Here is an 18,776-nt window from a genome sequence, read left to right on the forward strand (position 1 = left end):
CAAGTTAGAGGAAGAAAGTGAAGTTTATTAAAAGGTTCCAGCAGGGAGGCCAACAGCAATGCAGGCTGTCTTTGTGGTGTCCTGTTTGAAGTCAGATACATGGATCACATATACTTTTTACTTTGGAATTTACCTTTTGATGAATCAAGCGTAGATGTTTTACAGTAACTCGGGATTTAGGGTCACAACTTTTGGCCATGAGAAAGCAAACAGAACAATAAAGTACTTTAAGCCTCAGACCAGTTTCAGGATGTGTTTGCTGCCTAACTACATTAAGTTTAAGTAAAATAACTCGGGTTCCAGTCTAGCAGTTCAGGGTACTTTTGCTAGCCTTTGCCAGCACCATAATGTAAATGACTGTTTCTGTTCGCTTCCGGATTCATGCCTAACTGTGAGATTAGTTAAAATGCAAAGCTTTGATGAGTTGCTTCTAAGGCTTTAAAGTGGCACCTTTGCTCTCTAACACTTTTATACAGCAGATTTGCTTAATTTGTCATTTTACGTATTGATTGCTTCTTCCATGAGTATTGATTGCAGATCCAAATAAAATGAAATCCTTGACATCTTCAACATTTCTTTGTTTATTATGACTTTCTCTTTTGGTCCAGTTATAAGGATAATTGTGTTTCTTTACAATGAGTTGTAATCCATAACAAAGACTGTAATCTTTCATCTTCATCAGCAAATGCCTCAAGTCCTCTTTGCCTTCAGAAAACAAGCTTGTGTCACCTGTATACCGTCCTCCAATCCTCCTGTCGAATTCTCCACATACTCTATCTTCTCAAATTATTTTGCTCAGCATACAGACTGAATACATATGGTCCAAAAATACAACTGTGATACCGTGAGACCTTTCCTGACTGTCCCTTGGTTCTGCATAAGTGCAATGAAGATTTCTGGAATCCTCATTCTCCACAACGCCATGATTCACGTAATCAAATGCCTTTGCATATTCAGTGAACACAAGTAAACATATTTGTGTTATTCTTTTCCTCCAGTAAAGAGCCATCTGACATTAGCAGCAATAGCCCTTGTCCCGTGCCCCCTTCAGAATACCATTTGAATTTCTAGCAGCTCTCTGTTGATACACTGCTACAATCTATTTTAGAAGTCTCTAGTAAAATTTTCCTTGCATGTGAAATTAATGATATTGTTGAATAATGCATGCAGTCTTTTGGGTCAACTTTGTCTATTACTCAGAAAAGAAGTCTGGAGTTAATGACAGTACCAGTGAAGAAACCAAAATTGCATTGCCCATTGCTCTTGAGTTCACTCTGATTCACGTCGTAGTAATCCTGTAAGGGAGAGTACAACTTCCTCTATAAATTTTCCTAAGCTATAAATCTTTCACAAGTGGATGGCCACATCGGTCTTAGATGGAGTGGCCAGGGGTGGGGGTTTGAACCACTAACTTTTGGCTTAGCAGCTGAGTGCTTAACCTCTGTGTAACTAGGGATCCTACCCATGAATGCAGATTAATTGCAATGTGTTTTACTATTAGGGAGCCCTAGTGGTGATGACAGATCCTGGTTCAAGTTCACCAGCTGCTCCATGAGAGAAAGATGAGGCTGTCTGCCCCCATAAAGATTGACACATTTGGAAATCCTAGTAGGTTTTGTATGTGTTAGACCTGCCTTAATGGCAGTAGGTTTGGTTAAGTACGTCTGGTGGCACAGTGGTTAAGCATTTGGGAACATAATATAAAGGTCAGAGATTTTAATCTACCTGTTGCCTCATGGGAGGATATTAAGGCAATGTTCTTTCATAAAGATTTTACAGCTTTTGTAAACCTATTGAACAATTTTACTTTATCCTATGAGGTCACTAGGACTGACAATCAACTTGATGACAGGGCATCTGTTAGGGCAAGCCATCAAAGATGGCAATACGTTTATAGGTTTATAGACCTCCCTTATGTAAGTTCCCTCCCCCCACCCCCACAGGTATGTTAATACACTAAATTGTAATTCTAGACATGTAAAGTAGCATGAGAAATATCAAAGTCAAAACAAGTTTATCTTTGACTTTCATTCAAATAGAGTCTGTGTCCACCTATAAAGATTTTACATCACTGCACTTGGAACTTTGTTCTGTAACCTGAAATTTTGATAACATTTTTTCTGATGCCAATACCTCTCTGCAGTGCTACACACTTGGAGAAACACCCTTCTACATTGCATTTCACTGAGGGTAGAACACCCTAGCTCTCTACAGGTCATTGAAATAGATAAGAAAGGTGACAGTCATGAGGACATAGCAGAAGAGTTCTGAGCTCTCGGTGGAAGACTTCCTTTAGTGGGAATTTGAGTCATGTGAGGTCATCTTCTAGCCATATTTAAGTAATTCCAAACTCGGCCTGCTGAGTAAGCCAGGAGATGCAGGTATGACAGACAGATGAAGATACATTGAAATGTCTCCGGAGTGATAGTCAGCTCAGTTCTAGGGGTAGTTGAAGGAACAAAGACCTACCCTGGAAAGAGAAAAGCCAAGTGTTTTGAATTTCAACTTTAACTTTGCGTGGATTCAATCATATCCCCATTTTTTTCCAGCAGCCATCCCTCTCCCACAAAAACATTTACGCGCCAAACTACGTTTGTCTTGAGATGTTTAAAATTGTAGCTGGAGTAAACCAGAAGGTCCTGGCAGACTCGGGATGATTGGTGCGGCACGTATGATACGCTTGGCTGTTACTCTATGTGATTGAAACAAAGCAAAACAAAAACAAAGAAATGGTCCAGATTTGAGGCCGGAAAACTCTATATTTGTCCTAAGTCTGTCAAAAAGCTTTCTACAGGAAGTTAGGCAATCCCTGAGCCCCTTAAAGTTATTTAAAATCATTATTTATTAAAAAACAAGGAAAATGAGCTGATTCCGGGAACCCAAGAGGAAAGCGAATTTTGGGAATGATGAGGGCAACAAATGTATAGATGTGCTTTACACAATTGATTTATGTATTGTGATGAATTGTATGAGCCCCAATAAATTGATTTTTAAAATAAATAAATAAAACGCAGGGGGAAAAAAACATATCTAATGTACTTCCTCACTTGTTCTTAGTAATCACTGTTAAAGTAAAATTATATATGCATATATATAATCTTTATGTATACACATATATATGTATATATAAATGTATATTTGTGTGTGTGTTTGTATTAGCCTCTAGAGAGGCAAAAGTAGTGATACATATATGTATAAGAAAGAAATATATATCAAGAGAGAGCAGCCACAAAAGAGGGCAAGCCTAGTCTGGCTCCAGTCCATGAGTCAAATGCTAAACTGAAAGTCCTCCCCAACTCATACAGTGGCTATTTAACAAGGAAACAGAAAGTAGCGTGAGGAGACCCAGGAGAATGTATACAAGGCTGGTAGGCAACATAACCAGATGTAGACAGCCTTCAGGGTCTACAGGTAACATGAGGGTCACCAGTCTAAGTCCCACAAAGCCAGAAATAGGATCCAGGCCATCAGAAAGAAGAGGATGAAGTTATGCACAGTCTCTATGATGTATGTGAAATAAGCTATACCCCACAGAAGACATCATCAGACTGTGACTTAATTAAGGGATTACACTCATCTTAATTTTCTAACAACTTCTCGAATGCTCACAGAAATCCCAACAATAGAGTTGTTTACATTATATTAGATCACATCATGGGGTGGTTTCAAATGACAAACTACTGAGAATTCTAACCCAGTCAACTTGACCCCAACTTAACTAGCGCTACATATATATTGCCTTTTATCATGTCCTCTATGTGCAGATAACAGATTAAGAAGCAATGGAGGGATTAGCCTGTTAAAGCAGGGTATTACATTAATGATAATTCCTTTTAATCCTCTCAGTTGACTGATTAGAAAAATAAATCACATTGGTCTCTTACCTGTCAAAGATCGGAATGTAGATTCATCAATAAAAGCCCTCTGTGTTAATTAGGGTAGGCTAGAGAAACAAATCCATAGAAACTCATATGTGTATAAGAGAGAGTTTTATAGAAAGGGTAATTGTACATTAAGAAAGCATCCCAACCCAGTGCAGTCCACGCCCATAAGTCTGATATTAGCCCATATGCCTGATACCAATCTATAAAGTCCTCTAAGTTCAGACTGACAGAAGCACATGCAATGATGCTGAGTGCAGGATGATCACAGGCCAGTGGGTAGAAAGTCTTTGGATCCAGTGGTGTTGGAAGCATCTCAGCGCTGGCAGGGGTCTCCACATGGCTTCCCAGGTCCATGGTTCTGGCTGCATCAGGCTGGGACCCCGTGGCTTCTCCTCAGGAATGTCTCACAGGGTGTCAGCCTTGTGTCTTGGCAGTAAAGCGTCTCCAAGGGAATGATCAGAGTGAGAAAATATCTCCCACCTTCAAGGAGGAAGTACCAGAGTTTTCCCAGAATCCTAAGAGGAAGGCCATGCCCACAGAGGCCTCATTGATTATACCATGATTGACAGGTTAGACTCCACCCCTTCACTCCCAATCCTCAAATTGACACCAGATTATGTAACTGCCGCGCCCTGCTAGAAGCCTAATCTCTTTGATGAAAATATGGATGATAATTTCTCAAAATGATTGCTTAGGAAAAAATGGCATAAAAAGAAAGACATGTGCTAGTGCTGCTTCTGGCAGTTCCCTCTTTTTTGTCTTTGTTCCTACAATCCTCTTTGCTTCTTCACTGCTCTTTTTTCATACCTTCCGAATTTCTACCTTTATCACAATCCAAATTAAACCTGTCTCCTTATTTCTAATCACCGTAATGATTATTCCTTCTCTGCAAGTGCACATATTGTAGAGATATATCGTGCATAGGGTTCATCATTTCCCATTTTGCATACTTATTCTCCATGCTTGTAATTATGCTGTTTGTTTCTTTAAGAGTTAGCATTTCCATGTCTGTAGCACTCTTAAGAGAAAAATCCATGACTGCTTCATGTTTGTAACTCCTACAATACCAACCATGATGTATTGCATATTATAAACAAACAAACTAAAAAGCTCACTACCATTGAGTGGATGCCGACTCATAGTGACCCTACAGGACAAGGTAGAACTGCCCCCATAGGTTTATGAGACTGGAATTCTTTATGGAGTTAGAAAGCCTCGTTTTTCTCCATTAGAGCAGCTGGTGGTTTTGAGCTTCTGACCTAGCTGGTAGTAGCCCAAATAGTACCAATTATGCCACCAGGGCTCCTTTGCATCCTATAGTCATTCAATAAATGTATACTCATTTTATTAATGGATATTCATTTATCTGGCAATGATTATGAAAATTCTGATATTTCTTGTTTTTAAAGTACCAATAAAATGTGTTACCATAGGAAACAGACTCAGTTTAGCTCAGCTAACAATGTTGATTAACACTTTCAAGAATTATTACCTTAAATCATATTGATCAGACTTGTAATTCAACCTTCAGGGGAATCATCATAATGATTGAATTTAAGTGTATTTATTTCAACGCATTAAAAAAAGTCACAATCATCAGACATTAAACACTCAAACCACAGTGATTTTCAATGTAACATCTCCATGACGGAAAATAAATTGTGGCATTCATTTTATGTTTAAAGACATTTTTTTTTTTTAATTTCCCAGGTGTAATGGGAGAATATGAGCCGAAAATTGAGGTCCATTTTCCTTTGACAGTTACAGCTGCTAAGGGAACAACTGTTAAGATGGAGTGCTTTGCACTTGGCAAGTAAGTACACATTTTCCCATAATTAGCACAATCGTTTATTAAAATCTGACCTATCTTATTTTTGGATGACTTACTTTGCTACCTTTCAGATTTTCTGAATTTTCTTGGTGGGTATATATATTTTAAAAGGAGAATGGAGTATAGAAATTAAGATTACTTCCTAGCACTTCCCATGGACAATATTGTATATAATTTTGCTACTTTAGTATAAAGGAAACGTCTCTAAATAAACTAAGAGCTTTATATTTCATTACTTGTCTTAAAACTCTTGCCACATCCCCAAACTTTATTCAGCAATGATTTAAGTGAAGGAGGATAGAAGGAAAAGCTATGATTACTCATGGATAGGATATAGATTTTGATAAGGCATAAGACAATATACAAAAATCATAAGAATAACTTTTGCTTCAGTATCTTCTGTAAAAAAATTATAACTTGGTAGACCCAGCTATCAATATGTACACCAAATAATCATTCTTCAAATCAGAAAGATGATTTATATCACATCATAATGCCTGTAATCCTTAATTATTCTATTTCTGATCAGTTAAACCACTGTTTTGTAGTCACTTGCCAGTAATGGTTGTGATATGGATATCGGGAGTAGGAGGGAGGAGAGCATGGAATTTTGACTCTGTGATCAGAGTATTATGATGCATTTAAGCAGAGCCTTGATGTTGCTTTTAGGAGAAGACCTCAGGGTCCTTTCTACACTCTATCATTCAAGTTTGCATAAATGCATCTCTATCAGAGTTCCAAGCATACATTGTCAGTTTTGAGATAATTCCTATGACATAGTAATAAATTCCTTGGAGATAAAATGCATGATACATAAATGTGCTTATTAAAGTAGGCTTAGCCTATGGATGAGGAGAAAGTTAGTAAATATGAGAAACTCAACTAGAAAATGAGGTTTAAGAAATTAATCAAGGAAATATGATGTTTTCTCATTTCAAAACTGATAAAATAACATCTATGTGCAATTTTACTCAAATATAAATAGAAGCATATCATCTTAGACTAAAACCAAAATAAATTGTGTAGTCCTTCTTATCAGCACAAGAGACCCTACGTAGAAATATATTTCAAGAACTTAATATTCATCTAGGAGATATTTTAACAAAAAAGTCACGGAAGCTTTCCAAAATCAATGATAAATCAGAACTAATAGTTGACTCAAACTCACAGTGACCCTATTGGTGGATGTGCAGCAGCCTCACAGGATTGTACAGGTTGTGATCTTTGTTGAAGCAGACTGCACATCTTTCTTCCACAAAGTGGATGATGGATTCAAAAGGCCCAATTTTGCCTATCCCCTCAGCACTTAACAGGGCCTATAGTGGGTAAAGGCATGAAATTGAATAGTACCTTAAAAGTCTTATTTCATAACCTGTTACGGTGTCACAGACGTCTTAAAACATGTCTCAGATAAGAAGCTCAATTTTGACAGAAGCAGAAGCAATGTATCTTGGCTTGATGCCCAACATTCTAGTATATCCTGCAGTTAAATAATTCCTAAATGCCAGAATTTATTTTAAAGCCACAAACAAATGAAGGTCATATTGTAAAACAAATTTGAGAACTAGATTTATACAGAAAAAATAATATAGAATTTTTCCCCAGGCAGGTTTATTTAATAAGTCAGTTGTGTTTGCTTTTGAAAGCCTTGAAATATGATTGGTAAATTAATCCTATAGCTCCTTTGATTCTAGATAGGATCCAATAGTCAAATAATTTATCTTCTTTTATTAATATTTTATTGTGATTCAACTTCTCTGCCTTCCTTGGCTCTCCCGTCTATTTTTTTAATGATGTGGGGGAGGGTAAAGTGGCAATTTCAACCAAGCTGGTCTGTGTCATTCATCGGATGTCTTTTCAATACATGTCACAATTATGGGGGTGGGGGGAGCTTCTGAAGATTTTGCTATCCAGGCTGGTATTCCTCCACCCAGTCATTCCACACAGAAAGTTTTAACCATAAGTTCCTCTTAGAGCATTAGGACCAAATTCTGGTCTGGAACAGGTGAGTGCCTGGCACAGAGTCCACATTCAAGACTACTTTTTGAATGAAATAAAACACTCAGAAATGCTGTGACAATTTAATCCAATCAATTATTTGTTATACATGGTGATAAATAATAACTTGTTATTCCCAACGCCGTTGACTGATTTCTATCTTCTCAAAGTCATCATGTACTCTATACCTCTGCTCACCTCCTAATTTAGTTCTGATTTATTTAGTTCTGTGTCTTCTCACCTCACTCTATCATGTGTCTCCTTGTTTGCGGCCCACATTTTAATCCTAGCTTTTAATTTTACTCTAAAACTAATCCTATGCTCAAATCACTCATTATTTCATGGAACAAACCAATAAGCCCTACCAGTCCTCCTACACCCTCCTTGGCATTAATTTTAGTTCACTTGTTCCTTTGTCCCTGGGTTTGTTGACACTCACTTCCTTTTTCCTGTCTCCCCTTCTCCTTTGTCCTCCTGGAACCATCAGTCCCATTGTTTTCTCCTCCAGATTGTTTATCCCACTTATCTAGATAGACATGCAGAGATAATAATATGCATAAAAACACAGAGCAAAACAAAGCAACAAAAGAAAACCAAACAACAGCAACAAAAAGGAAAAGCTTGTAAATAGTTCAGAGTCTGTTGACCTTTAGGAGTGTTTTCTGGTCGAGTCTGATAGGGTGCCACACCTTGACCCCCACAGTCTATTTTTTGTATTCCCTGAGGATTTCATTGCTCTGTTCTCCTTGCTGTTCTGTTGTATGCCTTTAGTGTTTTGCCCCAGTGTGTTGGGGTCAGAGCGGGCACAATTCCTGCACTGTGTCTCCACTGTTGTCCTCCATTGCGCTATGGGTCAGTGAGGGACATCATGTCTCATGATGGGGCTGGCCCTATGGTCCTCTCTGTGTGCATTGGCTGTTCTAAGTAGGAATATCTTCCTGGGGTGGGGGGGTTATTGCACCGAGATGTGCCCTACTTTCTCTCCTTCTCTCTTCATTTGCTCCTGTGTGCTCTGATCAGGCATGTCCCTCTCCCTGAGCTGTAGCTTCAGTGCTGTCCTCTGAAGTGAATTCTGCAGGGAGGTGGGGTGGGGGTCAAGCAACCATCCACGTAGTTGGGATTGGGGGCAGCCCCTCAGACATTTATATCAGTCCCCTGCTTAATGCCGGTATGTTACATTCACGTCTTGGTGAACCAGGTTGAAGTCTATCTTTATACTAGAGTGGTATCTGAATGCTACATTCATTCATCTTAAGGTAGCATCACATTGGAGTTCAGTCTTAGTCATTAGATAGGCCTCAACTTCATTCTTGGATCAATCCTCTCCCTGTTGCACTTTATCTCTACATGTACTTGCTGCTCATCTCTTTTATTCCAACTCTATATGGTGAAACCAAATTAAAAAATGACAAATGTGCCACCATTTGCACTTTCTCTAACCCATGACAGAATCCTTGAACTTTTGACAGGTCAACCTAGAAAATTTCTTTGAGGGTTAAAAGATACTCTCCAAATAGCTCAAAATATTGTCCCATTGCTCATAATCTATTTTCTCCTCCTGTTTAAAAATTATCTCTGTTGTTTAATGCTTTCCCTAGAAGTGTTCAGTTTTACAACTGAGAGGATGCAATTTATTCTGCCCTAGTCACATAAATAACTGTAAAGCATAATAGCTTATATTTATCCTGCATTTAAACATGAAAACAGCAGAAGATAAAAGGTATTGCATTATTGAATTTTACTATCTTTTAATATTTTACTTAAGTTCACCAACCTGCATATTTTAAACTTAAGTTAAAAAGTGATAGGAAATCTATAAGCTGCAAGATTTCTTCAAAGAAACACCTACTTCAATCTGGATTTAATAAAAATAAAATGGCTTCTCAAAATGGCTTCACACTAAGAGTACACTATTTATACTCCTAGAAATCTCCTTTAAAATTGACTTGTCCAATCCTAAGTACAGAATTTATAAAGGAACTGTGATATGCTATATTTGTAATGATCAGCTCTACAAATGTATTCTTTCTTCCACAAAAAAAGGTAAATGCTTAAGAAGAATCCATAGGAAAATAGAGGTGTGTATAAGTTTAAGTCTAAGAAATACTCCCACAGCCACAGTTGATTCTGATCCACCATAGGACAGTGTAGCACAGCCCCCGTTGGTTCTGAGACTAAATCTTTGTGGGAGTAGAATGTTCATCTTTCTCCTGTGAAGCAGCTGGTCTTTCCAAAATGTTGGCCTTAAGTTAGTGACCAATGTGTAACCTACAGCAACATGTAAGAAAAACGTTGGGGAAATCAATTACTTTGCAAAGAAAATATCATTTAAAACATATGGGGGATTATTATCAAGTGATGATTTGCAAACAGTGCCCCTCCCATGGAGTTTCAGTTTCAATTATGCTAGCAGGGTTAGATCGGATATAATATAGAAGTACTGGAAAGTAAGAGTCCTTACGGGAAGAATGGGTTATCTGGAGAAACAGAAGAAGCTTCCTCTCTCTCTGCACTGCCAAGATTCTAATACTCCCCATTTGTCTTCTATTAATTTAGATCCACTGTGCCCTGAAAGGACAGAAATAGTATAGGTCAGGGTTGGAAATGAAATTTTTAAGCATTCCCTTTTGCTGGCCGCTCATCCACCCACACTCTGTCTGAATATTAAGAGTAGAAAGATAGTGCCAGGCAGACTTAATTAGCTGCCTCTTGGCAACAGTATTATTACATAACATCTTAAAGTGGTTGATGGCATGTGCAGGAAGCAGAAATAAAGACTGTTGCCTTTCCTTACTTAACATTCAGCACGGAGACCTTAGCTGGGGAAGAAAGAGTGTCTTTGATACATCCCAGGTCTGCTTTTAAACAGTAGACACAATTCTCTTGAGAAGAAATAGAGAGAGGAAGTCACAGGGCAGTGCAAATAAGGAATCTCTTAGGGCAGTGGGTCTCAACCTTCCTAATGCCGCAGCCCTTAATACAGTTCCTCACGTGGTGGTGACCCCAACCATAAAATTATTTTCGTTGCTACTTCATAACTGTAACTTTGCTACTGTTATGAATTGTTATGTAAATATCTGATATGCAGGATGTATTTTCATTGTTACAAATTGAACATAATTAAAGCATAGTGATTAATCACAAAACAATATGTAATTATATATTGTGAAATATTTATTTCTAATTACAAATAAATGAAATTTTGTCTTGAAACATGGTGCAGCATGGGTAACAGTCTTAGTAAAATATGTGTTAATATGTGTTTTCTGATGGTCTTAGGTGACCCCTGTGAAAGGGTTGTTCGACCCCTAAAGGGGTGTCACGATCCACAGGTTGAGAACCGCTGTTTTGGGGCCTCCCATAAATATTTCTACTCTATTTTTCTTTATAAATGTGGTAGGTAATGGAAAACTGGTGATATTAAGGAACTTCCAAAAGTTTAAGGGAAAATCCCACTGTATTTTAATTCCATGTTCTCACTAACTTGGAGACACCCCCTAGTATTTTCAAAGGATGGTGCACCATGTTTAGTCTAGCCTGTATGAAGAAATTCTGTTCTAACTTCAGACCCGCAGCTCCCCATCTCTGACCAACACTACTTGTCCTTCACATGGTCTGGAGCTGACATTTTCTGAGTGAAATAATGGTCATCATCAACCCCCCTCCCACTGTCCCTCCAGTTTCTTCTTAGATTTGAGGACTGACGACAAACTGGAGCCCTTGTGGTGCTGCTCAATTAGAATACCACAAATGATCCATATTTTTTGCCTCATCTTTGAGTTTCTATTTACTAATTCCCAGCTCAGTTGAACTATCTGATTTCTTAGAGGCTGAGGCACGAAGTCAGACATCTCTCTTCTCTTCTCTTTATTCATCTCCTGATTTCTGCCTTGGATATTGCCTGCGATGATGTTCAACTAACATTCCTTATGCACTTACGTGTGCGCATCCTTATTCTGGGGACTCCAGCAACACAAAGGATCTTTCTCCACTTTGGGTTACCATGACAACAAGTACGCCTTGTCCTTCTCCTAGTTCTTTGGCCATGGCTTCTCATTTTCTGGCCATGCCTCCCTTTTCTGTGTCTTATCTCTTACATATGCAACTCATTACTTGTCTATAGCAAAAATAATTTGCCCATGGGGTGATGTTTATCAGCTCATTTTTGTCCAAGTTTTAAAGTCATAATTATGTTTATACTAAAATATAAAAGGTTTAGAATAACAGACAAACTAGAGAAATATAAGATAGTAATTCAAGTAAAAACTCTGGAGCTAGACTACTTGGATTTAAACCTCTGCTTAAACCCTTGATCTCTGAGTCTATGGCCCTAAGGCTAGGGCTGTAAGTTAGTTAACCTGTGCCTCTGAATGAGGATCATTGCAAGGAAACGATAGCACAGCTGGGAAGTTCTCGGCTGCCAAGCAAAAAGTTGGTAGTTCAAACCTGCCAGGCACTCCAAGGAAGAAAGCTGACAGCCTGCTTTGATGAAGAACTACAGCCTTGCAAACAGTCTAAGGTAGCTGACCCTGACCAGCAGGATGGGTCTGAGTTGAAACCAACTCTATTACAATGTGCTTAATGTAGTGTCTGGGAGATAGGTAGCTAATCTCATTAATAAGAGAACCGTGGTGGTGTCGTAGTTACACAGGGGACTGCAGTCCTTCTGGCCCATGTTCTAAAGCAACAGTATCTCTGCGGGAGGAGAAACTGGGCTTTCTACTCCCGTCAACAGGGACAGTCTCGGAAACCCACAGGGCGCTGTTGTGAGTCAGCATGGACTCGAGGGCAGTTAGTTTGGTTTTTGAGGTTTTATTATCATTAACAGTCATTAAAGAATTATTAATTAGTTATAAGGTTATTAACCAAGTAGCAAAAAAGGTAAAATGGAAAATTTAATGCACATAGAAATATCAACTACAGGAAGCAGATCCCATCCCTAGGGGAAAGAGAATTACTAAAAGTTAGCTTCTGAAAGGTACCTGGGCCCCAGATCTTGAAGCAGGAGGCCGTTAGCAGTTTGAGGAATGATACAATGAAACTGATGCTGGAAGTGGACAAAGTGCAACTTGGATCCCATCCCTGCTGTAGAAAAGAAGCATTACTGAGCTGCCACTCACCGGAATCCAAAATAGTCAAGAAGTCCACACAAAACACACAGTGAGACAGCAAACAAGCCATGTGTGCCTTCTTTCTCATGCAGTCTTGAAAGCTCTTTCCGTGGGCCCTACTGTAGTGCTTAACAGGGAGCCAAGCAAAAGTGAGGGGTTGAGAGTCTCAGGCATGTAGACTGACTGTGTAAAACTCGGCTTCCCATGTTCAAACGTATCTGATCAGCAGTCACTGCTAGCTCTAACTCGGACACCCGTGCTTTTCCAACCCTGCCTCGGAAGCTCTTTTGCCTCAGCACAGAAGATTCAGCCCTCATCGTGCTGTTCAGGACTCACAGGGTCACAAAATGCTACTTTCCAGGCACATCGTCCCTGCTTTTGTGGAGAACACGGCCACCTACATTTCACTAGTTAGCCTGCCCCAGTGGGCCAGCTGGTTTAAATGCCCGAATCATTAGAGTGTCCTTGTATGTAGCAGATGCTGAAGATGTTTGCTGCGTTGCATGCAGTTATGAGCCACATCACCAATCTTTTGTAGCAGGAGAGATACATTTTAAAAAATCATTTTATTTGGGATCGTATAACTCGTATCACAATCCATCCATCCATCCATTGTGTCAAGCACATTTATACATTTGTCGCCATCATCATTCTCAAAGCATTTGCTTTCTACTTGAGCCCTTGGTATCAGCTCCTCATTTTCCCCCTCCCTCCCCGCCCCCTCTCCTTCCCTCACCCTTAATCATTTGTAAATTATTATTTTGTCATGTTTTACACTTTCTGACATCTCCCTTCACCCACTTTTCTGTTGTCCGTCCCCCATATGGAGATCCTTGTGATCGGTTCCCCCTTTGTACCCCACCTCCCTCCACCTGAAGATGCCTTCAGACACCTTTCCCATTTCTTGACCCTGGAAGTTCTGACCACATTACGTTAGCTGCAGCTTCCTGCCAGTTTTCATTTCACCGTGTGACCTTTCAGAGACCCCAGAAAGACCACTAGATATGTTATATAGCCAACCATGACAAAGAAGTAAAATTTGGTCACTGATGCTTAACTGACCCTGTTCACAAGGGCAAACTTGGGGTTATTCTGTAATAAAAACAGCCGTGTGCTATAAACCAGCATCGGTTTATCTACCATGACAATCCTGCCTGCTAATAATGTTAGCGGCAGATTTTTTTTTTAACTTTACATGTTCCTTATCTTGCTTTTGCAGCCATTAACACACAATCAGATCAACTGTGCTTAAAGGTCTTGAACCAGTTACTGTAATAATTATGTGAATGACCTTTCCAAACGCATCTGAAACCTGCTGGTGGAGGTGGGAGAGAAGAACACATTCAATTTCCTGTCCTTTTTAGTCCTGCTTATCTCTCTTTCAGATAGTATTTACACATCAGCTTTTGTTCCACTCTATCAAATGCCTAGTACGGAACCAGGATATTAGTGTTTTTTTAATGTTTTTTTGCAAATTATAAAGACTAGTTGTCATTTCATGAAGTCATTTTTATAGTTTATCCTTTTGCTTCCTCTGTCCACAGCTGAGTGGTCTCAAATGGCTGCTCTTTTTAACTGTGTGGATGACAAATCCTCCTCTGAGACCTCCCACAGCTGCAACTGGCAAACGTTTCTGAAAGAGCCTGCTCTTTAGTTACAGACTGATGATTTATTAATACTGTTTATTTGGAACTGCCAGTCATTCAGGACCTTAAGAATTAAAAATAAATTGGAATCCTGTGGTATTTGTCTCTAAAACTAAAATCAAATTACTTAACCATTAGGTTGACGGAAGATCAGGGGATAGGAGTCAGTCACTGAGCCCAGAAATCAATAAATGCTTAGATCTCAAATGAAAGTGGTACATAAAGAGTCAAAAACGTATTGTGTGAACTATTGCTTGTTTTCGTCTTATTGAAACAGAGCACATCCTCATGTCAGGTGGTTTCCAAAGGATGTGGATGCTAAAAGAACTCCAGCTCATCACGTGCTGCTGTTGTTAGGGCCCATGGAGTCAGTGTTGACCCCGAGCCACTCCATGATCCACAGAAGGAAATACTGCCAGCTCCTGCACCATCCTCATACATTTTCTATTGGTAGAGCCGTGATGTCAGTCCTTCTTGTTGGGGGATGCCTCATTTTGAATGCGCCTCTACTTTACCAACTACAGTTCCCTCTCTAGGGACAGGTCTCTCCTGACAATACGTCCAAAGAGTGTCAGATGATAATCACACGGGCCAACATCAGTTCCTCAATGGGGAGCAGAGACTACAAGGAAGTGCTGGACCTAGACATATGGTCAGGTTGCTTAGACTAATGGTTTGATGGCGCTTCCTTTGGTGCTCTTTACATTTCCAATTCGCTGCTAGTGTCAGCATAAGGTTTATATGTATTTACGTTTGCCGTCACTCACTGACATGGAGTTGATTCTGACTAAGTGATCCTATTGGATGGTGTAGAACTGACCCCCTTGGGTGCCCAAGACTAAACATCTTAATGGAAGTCTCATCTTTCTCCCACTTTTGCACTAAGAGGCATTCTCTATTTCTAGGATGTAACCAATTTATTGTTATTTATATTTGGAGTCACAACTACAATCTGATCTTGAACTTTTCCAAGTTCAGCTTATCCTACCCTCCAAAAACAAACAAACAAACAAACACATAAAAGCAAACCCGGTGTCATCATCAAAGCTATTCCAACTGACAGTGGCCCCTAAGTAGACTATCCCACACTAAATCTTCACGGGACAGACAGCTACCTCCATTTCCCCCAGCAGGGCAGCTGGGCGTGTGCATAGCTTCTCTTCTGGCAGCAGCATGATGCCTGACCCACAGTGCCAGTAGGGCTGTGGTAGTGTGTTTTACCAGCCTCAGTAAAAACTGCCCATATGTACCATGTTCCACAGGTAGAAAATTATAAAAATAAGACTAAGAACCAGGTCTCCTGGTTCTAAAACTGATACTCTTCCCAAATTTCCATACAACCTTTCATTTGCTAAGAACAATTTCCACTTTATCATCACAAAGATTTTTGGATGCATTTTGGTATGTCAATGATTGAGAGTTAGGAATATTAGGATGCATTTCAAAATACCAACGGAGTAAACATACGAGATAATCCAAAATCAGTAAGAATATTACTGGATCAGTTATGACTTAGCCAACAGACTTGTTATTGGTGAATATCTTGAAGTTTTCACAGTTTTACTAACCATTTGCATTGGATAGTGATTGTGATATCCGAATCTGATTTACTACTAAGTTTCATGGAAAAAACAGAAAGGATCAACATACAAACCATGAATTTCTACCTTAATCTAATTTACCTCTTCCCCGAGGACTATGACCAGACACATAATCTTGACATCGAAACAAGCAGTTAATAGAAAAATAATTCAATAATCTTAATCCAATCGTTATAGTTAAGGCTGAATTTTCACTTTTGGATTCACATAGCATCTCTTATCCTCCGTAGATTAAAAACAAGAATGGATTTAGACAAATCCTTTATTCTCTCTGGTCTTACTTTTTCATTTGGAACTCATTCTAAGGTTTCTATAAGCTTTATATGATGAATACTCATCAATTCCCATTCATTGTTACATCAGAAATGGAAAACTTATCTCTTTTAAAGGTGATGTAATAGTTCTGTATGAGAGAACTTCAGAAAGTTTGTGGAAAATTTCATTATCTTTTAGTTCCATTTTTTGAAGTCCTCTTGTACTGTTAATATGCATTTATCTAACAACAAACTTACTAGAATCTAATTCTGATTGATGACAACATTTAAATATTGCCTATTATAGTACACATACTCTTAAGCAGTATGTATCATATTAAATCATTGTATTATGAATTACACCTCCTCACCATATGTTCCTTATTGACATGTTGGTATTGATTGAACAAGGGTAGCAAAACAACCTTGTCCATTAGAGATATATAAATTTAGAATGTTAAAATGCTCCCACCTGATTCTTTAATCTAATTTGAAAGGTTAATTACCAAGCATTGGTAATATGCATACCATTATTATTTAATTTAAAATTTTAGAAACATTATTTTGCTTTCAACTTTTTACTGTCCTCAGATCAAGGATAAACAAACAAACAAACAAGCAAACAAACTTTGTATCAATTATTGAAAGCTTTTGTACTATGAAAACTTATAACTATATAAATGTTTCTAAAAGCAACTTTTCTTTTAACAATTACATAGTTCACTTGATGGCTTTCTTTGAAATATGTTTTGGCTATATATTTATAAATTGATGACATATTTTTAAGTCATATTATGGGATCTGCTAGGAGAAGTATTTCTACAAATACCTAACACCATAAATTCTGTGAACTTTTGTTCTTCTCAATCCTGAAGTATTTCTACAAATACCTAACACCATAAATTCTGTGAACTTTTGTTCTTCTCAATCCTGAATTTATCTTGAAATTCACAGGATGTATCATATCTATATGATAATAGTCTTTCTTGCCAGATTCTTGACATAGGGGGAGAAAACTTTCCCTTATATTTCTGATTTCTAAGATCACTAAGATTCAGAAGACTACTTATAACATTTACACTCTGTTCTTATCAAATGAGTAAACATAGACTTAAACTTCCATCTTTGTCGTTAGCGTATCCGTCTCAGGACATCATACAGCTTAGCAATAAGTGCCATAGAATAGCAGAGAGGGTAAAATGACTAGGAAAAAAACACTTCACTAACTGAATTACAGTTTCAAAACCATCTTCTAAGCCTGTATCTTAAAAAGAAACATTGGCCATTGCTAATTTCTTCTTTCATAACACTTATTTTAACAAAATCTGACTATAAATTTAAAATGTTGTCACTTCATCTATTCATCTCCATGTTTCAAATAGAGGAACCCTGATGGCATAGTTGTTCTGAGCGGGGCTGCTAACCCAGAGTCAGCAGCTTGAAACCACGAACTGCCCCACGTAAGAACAAAGAGGCTTGCTGCTCGCTCGAGTACAGAGATCCAGTCTGGGCAGCCCACAGGGGCAGTTCTGCCCTGTCCTATTGGGTTGCTTTGAGTCAAAATTGACTCAATAGCAGTGAGTGTGATTTTTATGTTGTAAATATAATGATATATTTTAAATGTTGAATTAAATAAAATATAGCATTATTCATAATGAACAATGTAGTTTTGTACTGTCTGGTTGATCTTGTTTTGTAACCTTATTAACTTGTTTTATGATCCTTCACAGTCTATATTTTCATTCTTTATGACAGTGAAGTTGAGGGTTTGGGTTTTTTATTTCATTTGGTAACTTTGCCTTCATTTTCCCTAGCTCTATGTTAATTTTTGATAGTAGAGTAATATGCCCATGATGAAACATGGTATGATAAGATTTACTGTAATGCTTATACAAGTGAAGCATGTAAATGTGTTGTGTGAGCATGTATGTATGTGTACATGAATAAATGGCTAAGTCTACATCATAAAAGATCTCATGACAGGAAATGTTAGGGCATAAACTAAACATCGTTCATCTTGTTTCTTTCTTTCTTTCTTTTTTTTGTTCCACAAATTTATTCTTTATTCAAGATTGTCTTAGCTCTTTGGTCCCAAATTCCAAATTTGGGTCTTTTGGGTCCTAAATACCAAATGAATTTTTTTTAATTTTGTTATTGTTTTTATTTTTTTCCAGTGGTAGTAAAGTGTATATAACATAAAATTTGCTGTGTTAACATATACAGGAAATTCATTGTATTCATAATGATGTACAATCATCACTTTTTATTTCCAAAACTTTTTCTTCACCCCAAGTAGAAATCTTGTACCAACTAAGCAATAACTCCCAATTCCCCACTCCCCCAATATTTCAAAAAAAAAAATTTTTTTAATCATTTTATTAGGGGCGCATACAACTCTTACCACAACATACACACACATTCATTGTATTCATAATGATGTACAATCATCAC

The 18,776-nt window shown here is 38.1% G+C and overlaps 1 protein-coding gene across 1 annotated transcript in view; it reads left to right on the forward strand.

The window, feature by feature from the left end:
* Positions 1-18,776, forward strand: part of CNTN5 (contactin 5) — a 1,071,081-nt gene that overhangs the window by 706,558 nt on the left and 345,747 nt on the right. Inside the window, exon 8 of the mRNA XM_045297732.1 lies at positions 5,595-5,697. Coding sequence (XP_045153667.1) covers positions 5,595-5,697 — 103 coding nt within the window. The remainder of the gene's footprint in view (positions 1-5,594; positions 5,698-18,776) is intronic.

This window comes from Echinops telfairi, unplaced genomic scaffold (assembly GCF_000313985.2).
Source record: "Echinops telfairi isolate 266 unplaced genomic scaffold, ASM31398v2 ScPeMD7_7421;HRSCAF=8459, whole genome shotgun sequence".
Taxonomy (NCBI): Eukaryota; Metazoa; Chordata; class Mammalia; order Afrosoricida; family Tenrecidae; genus Echinops; species Echinops telfairi.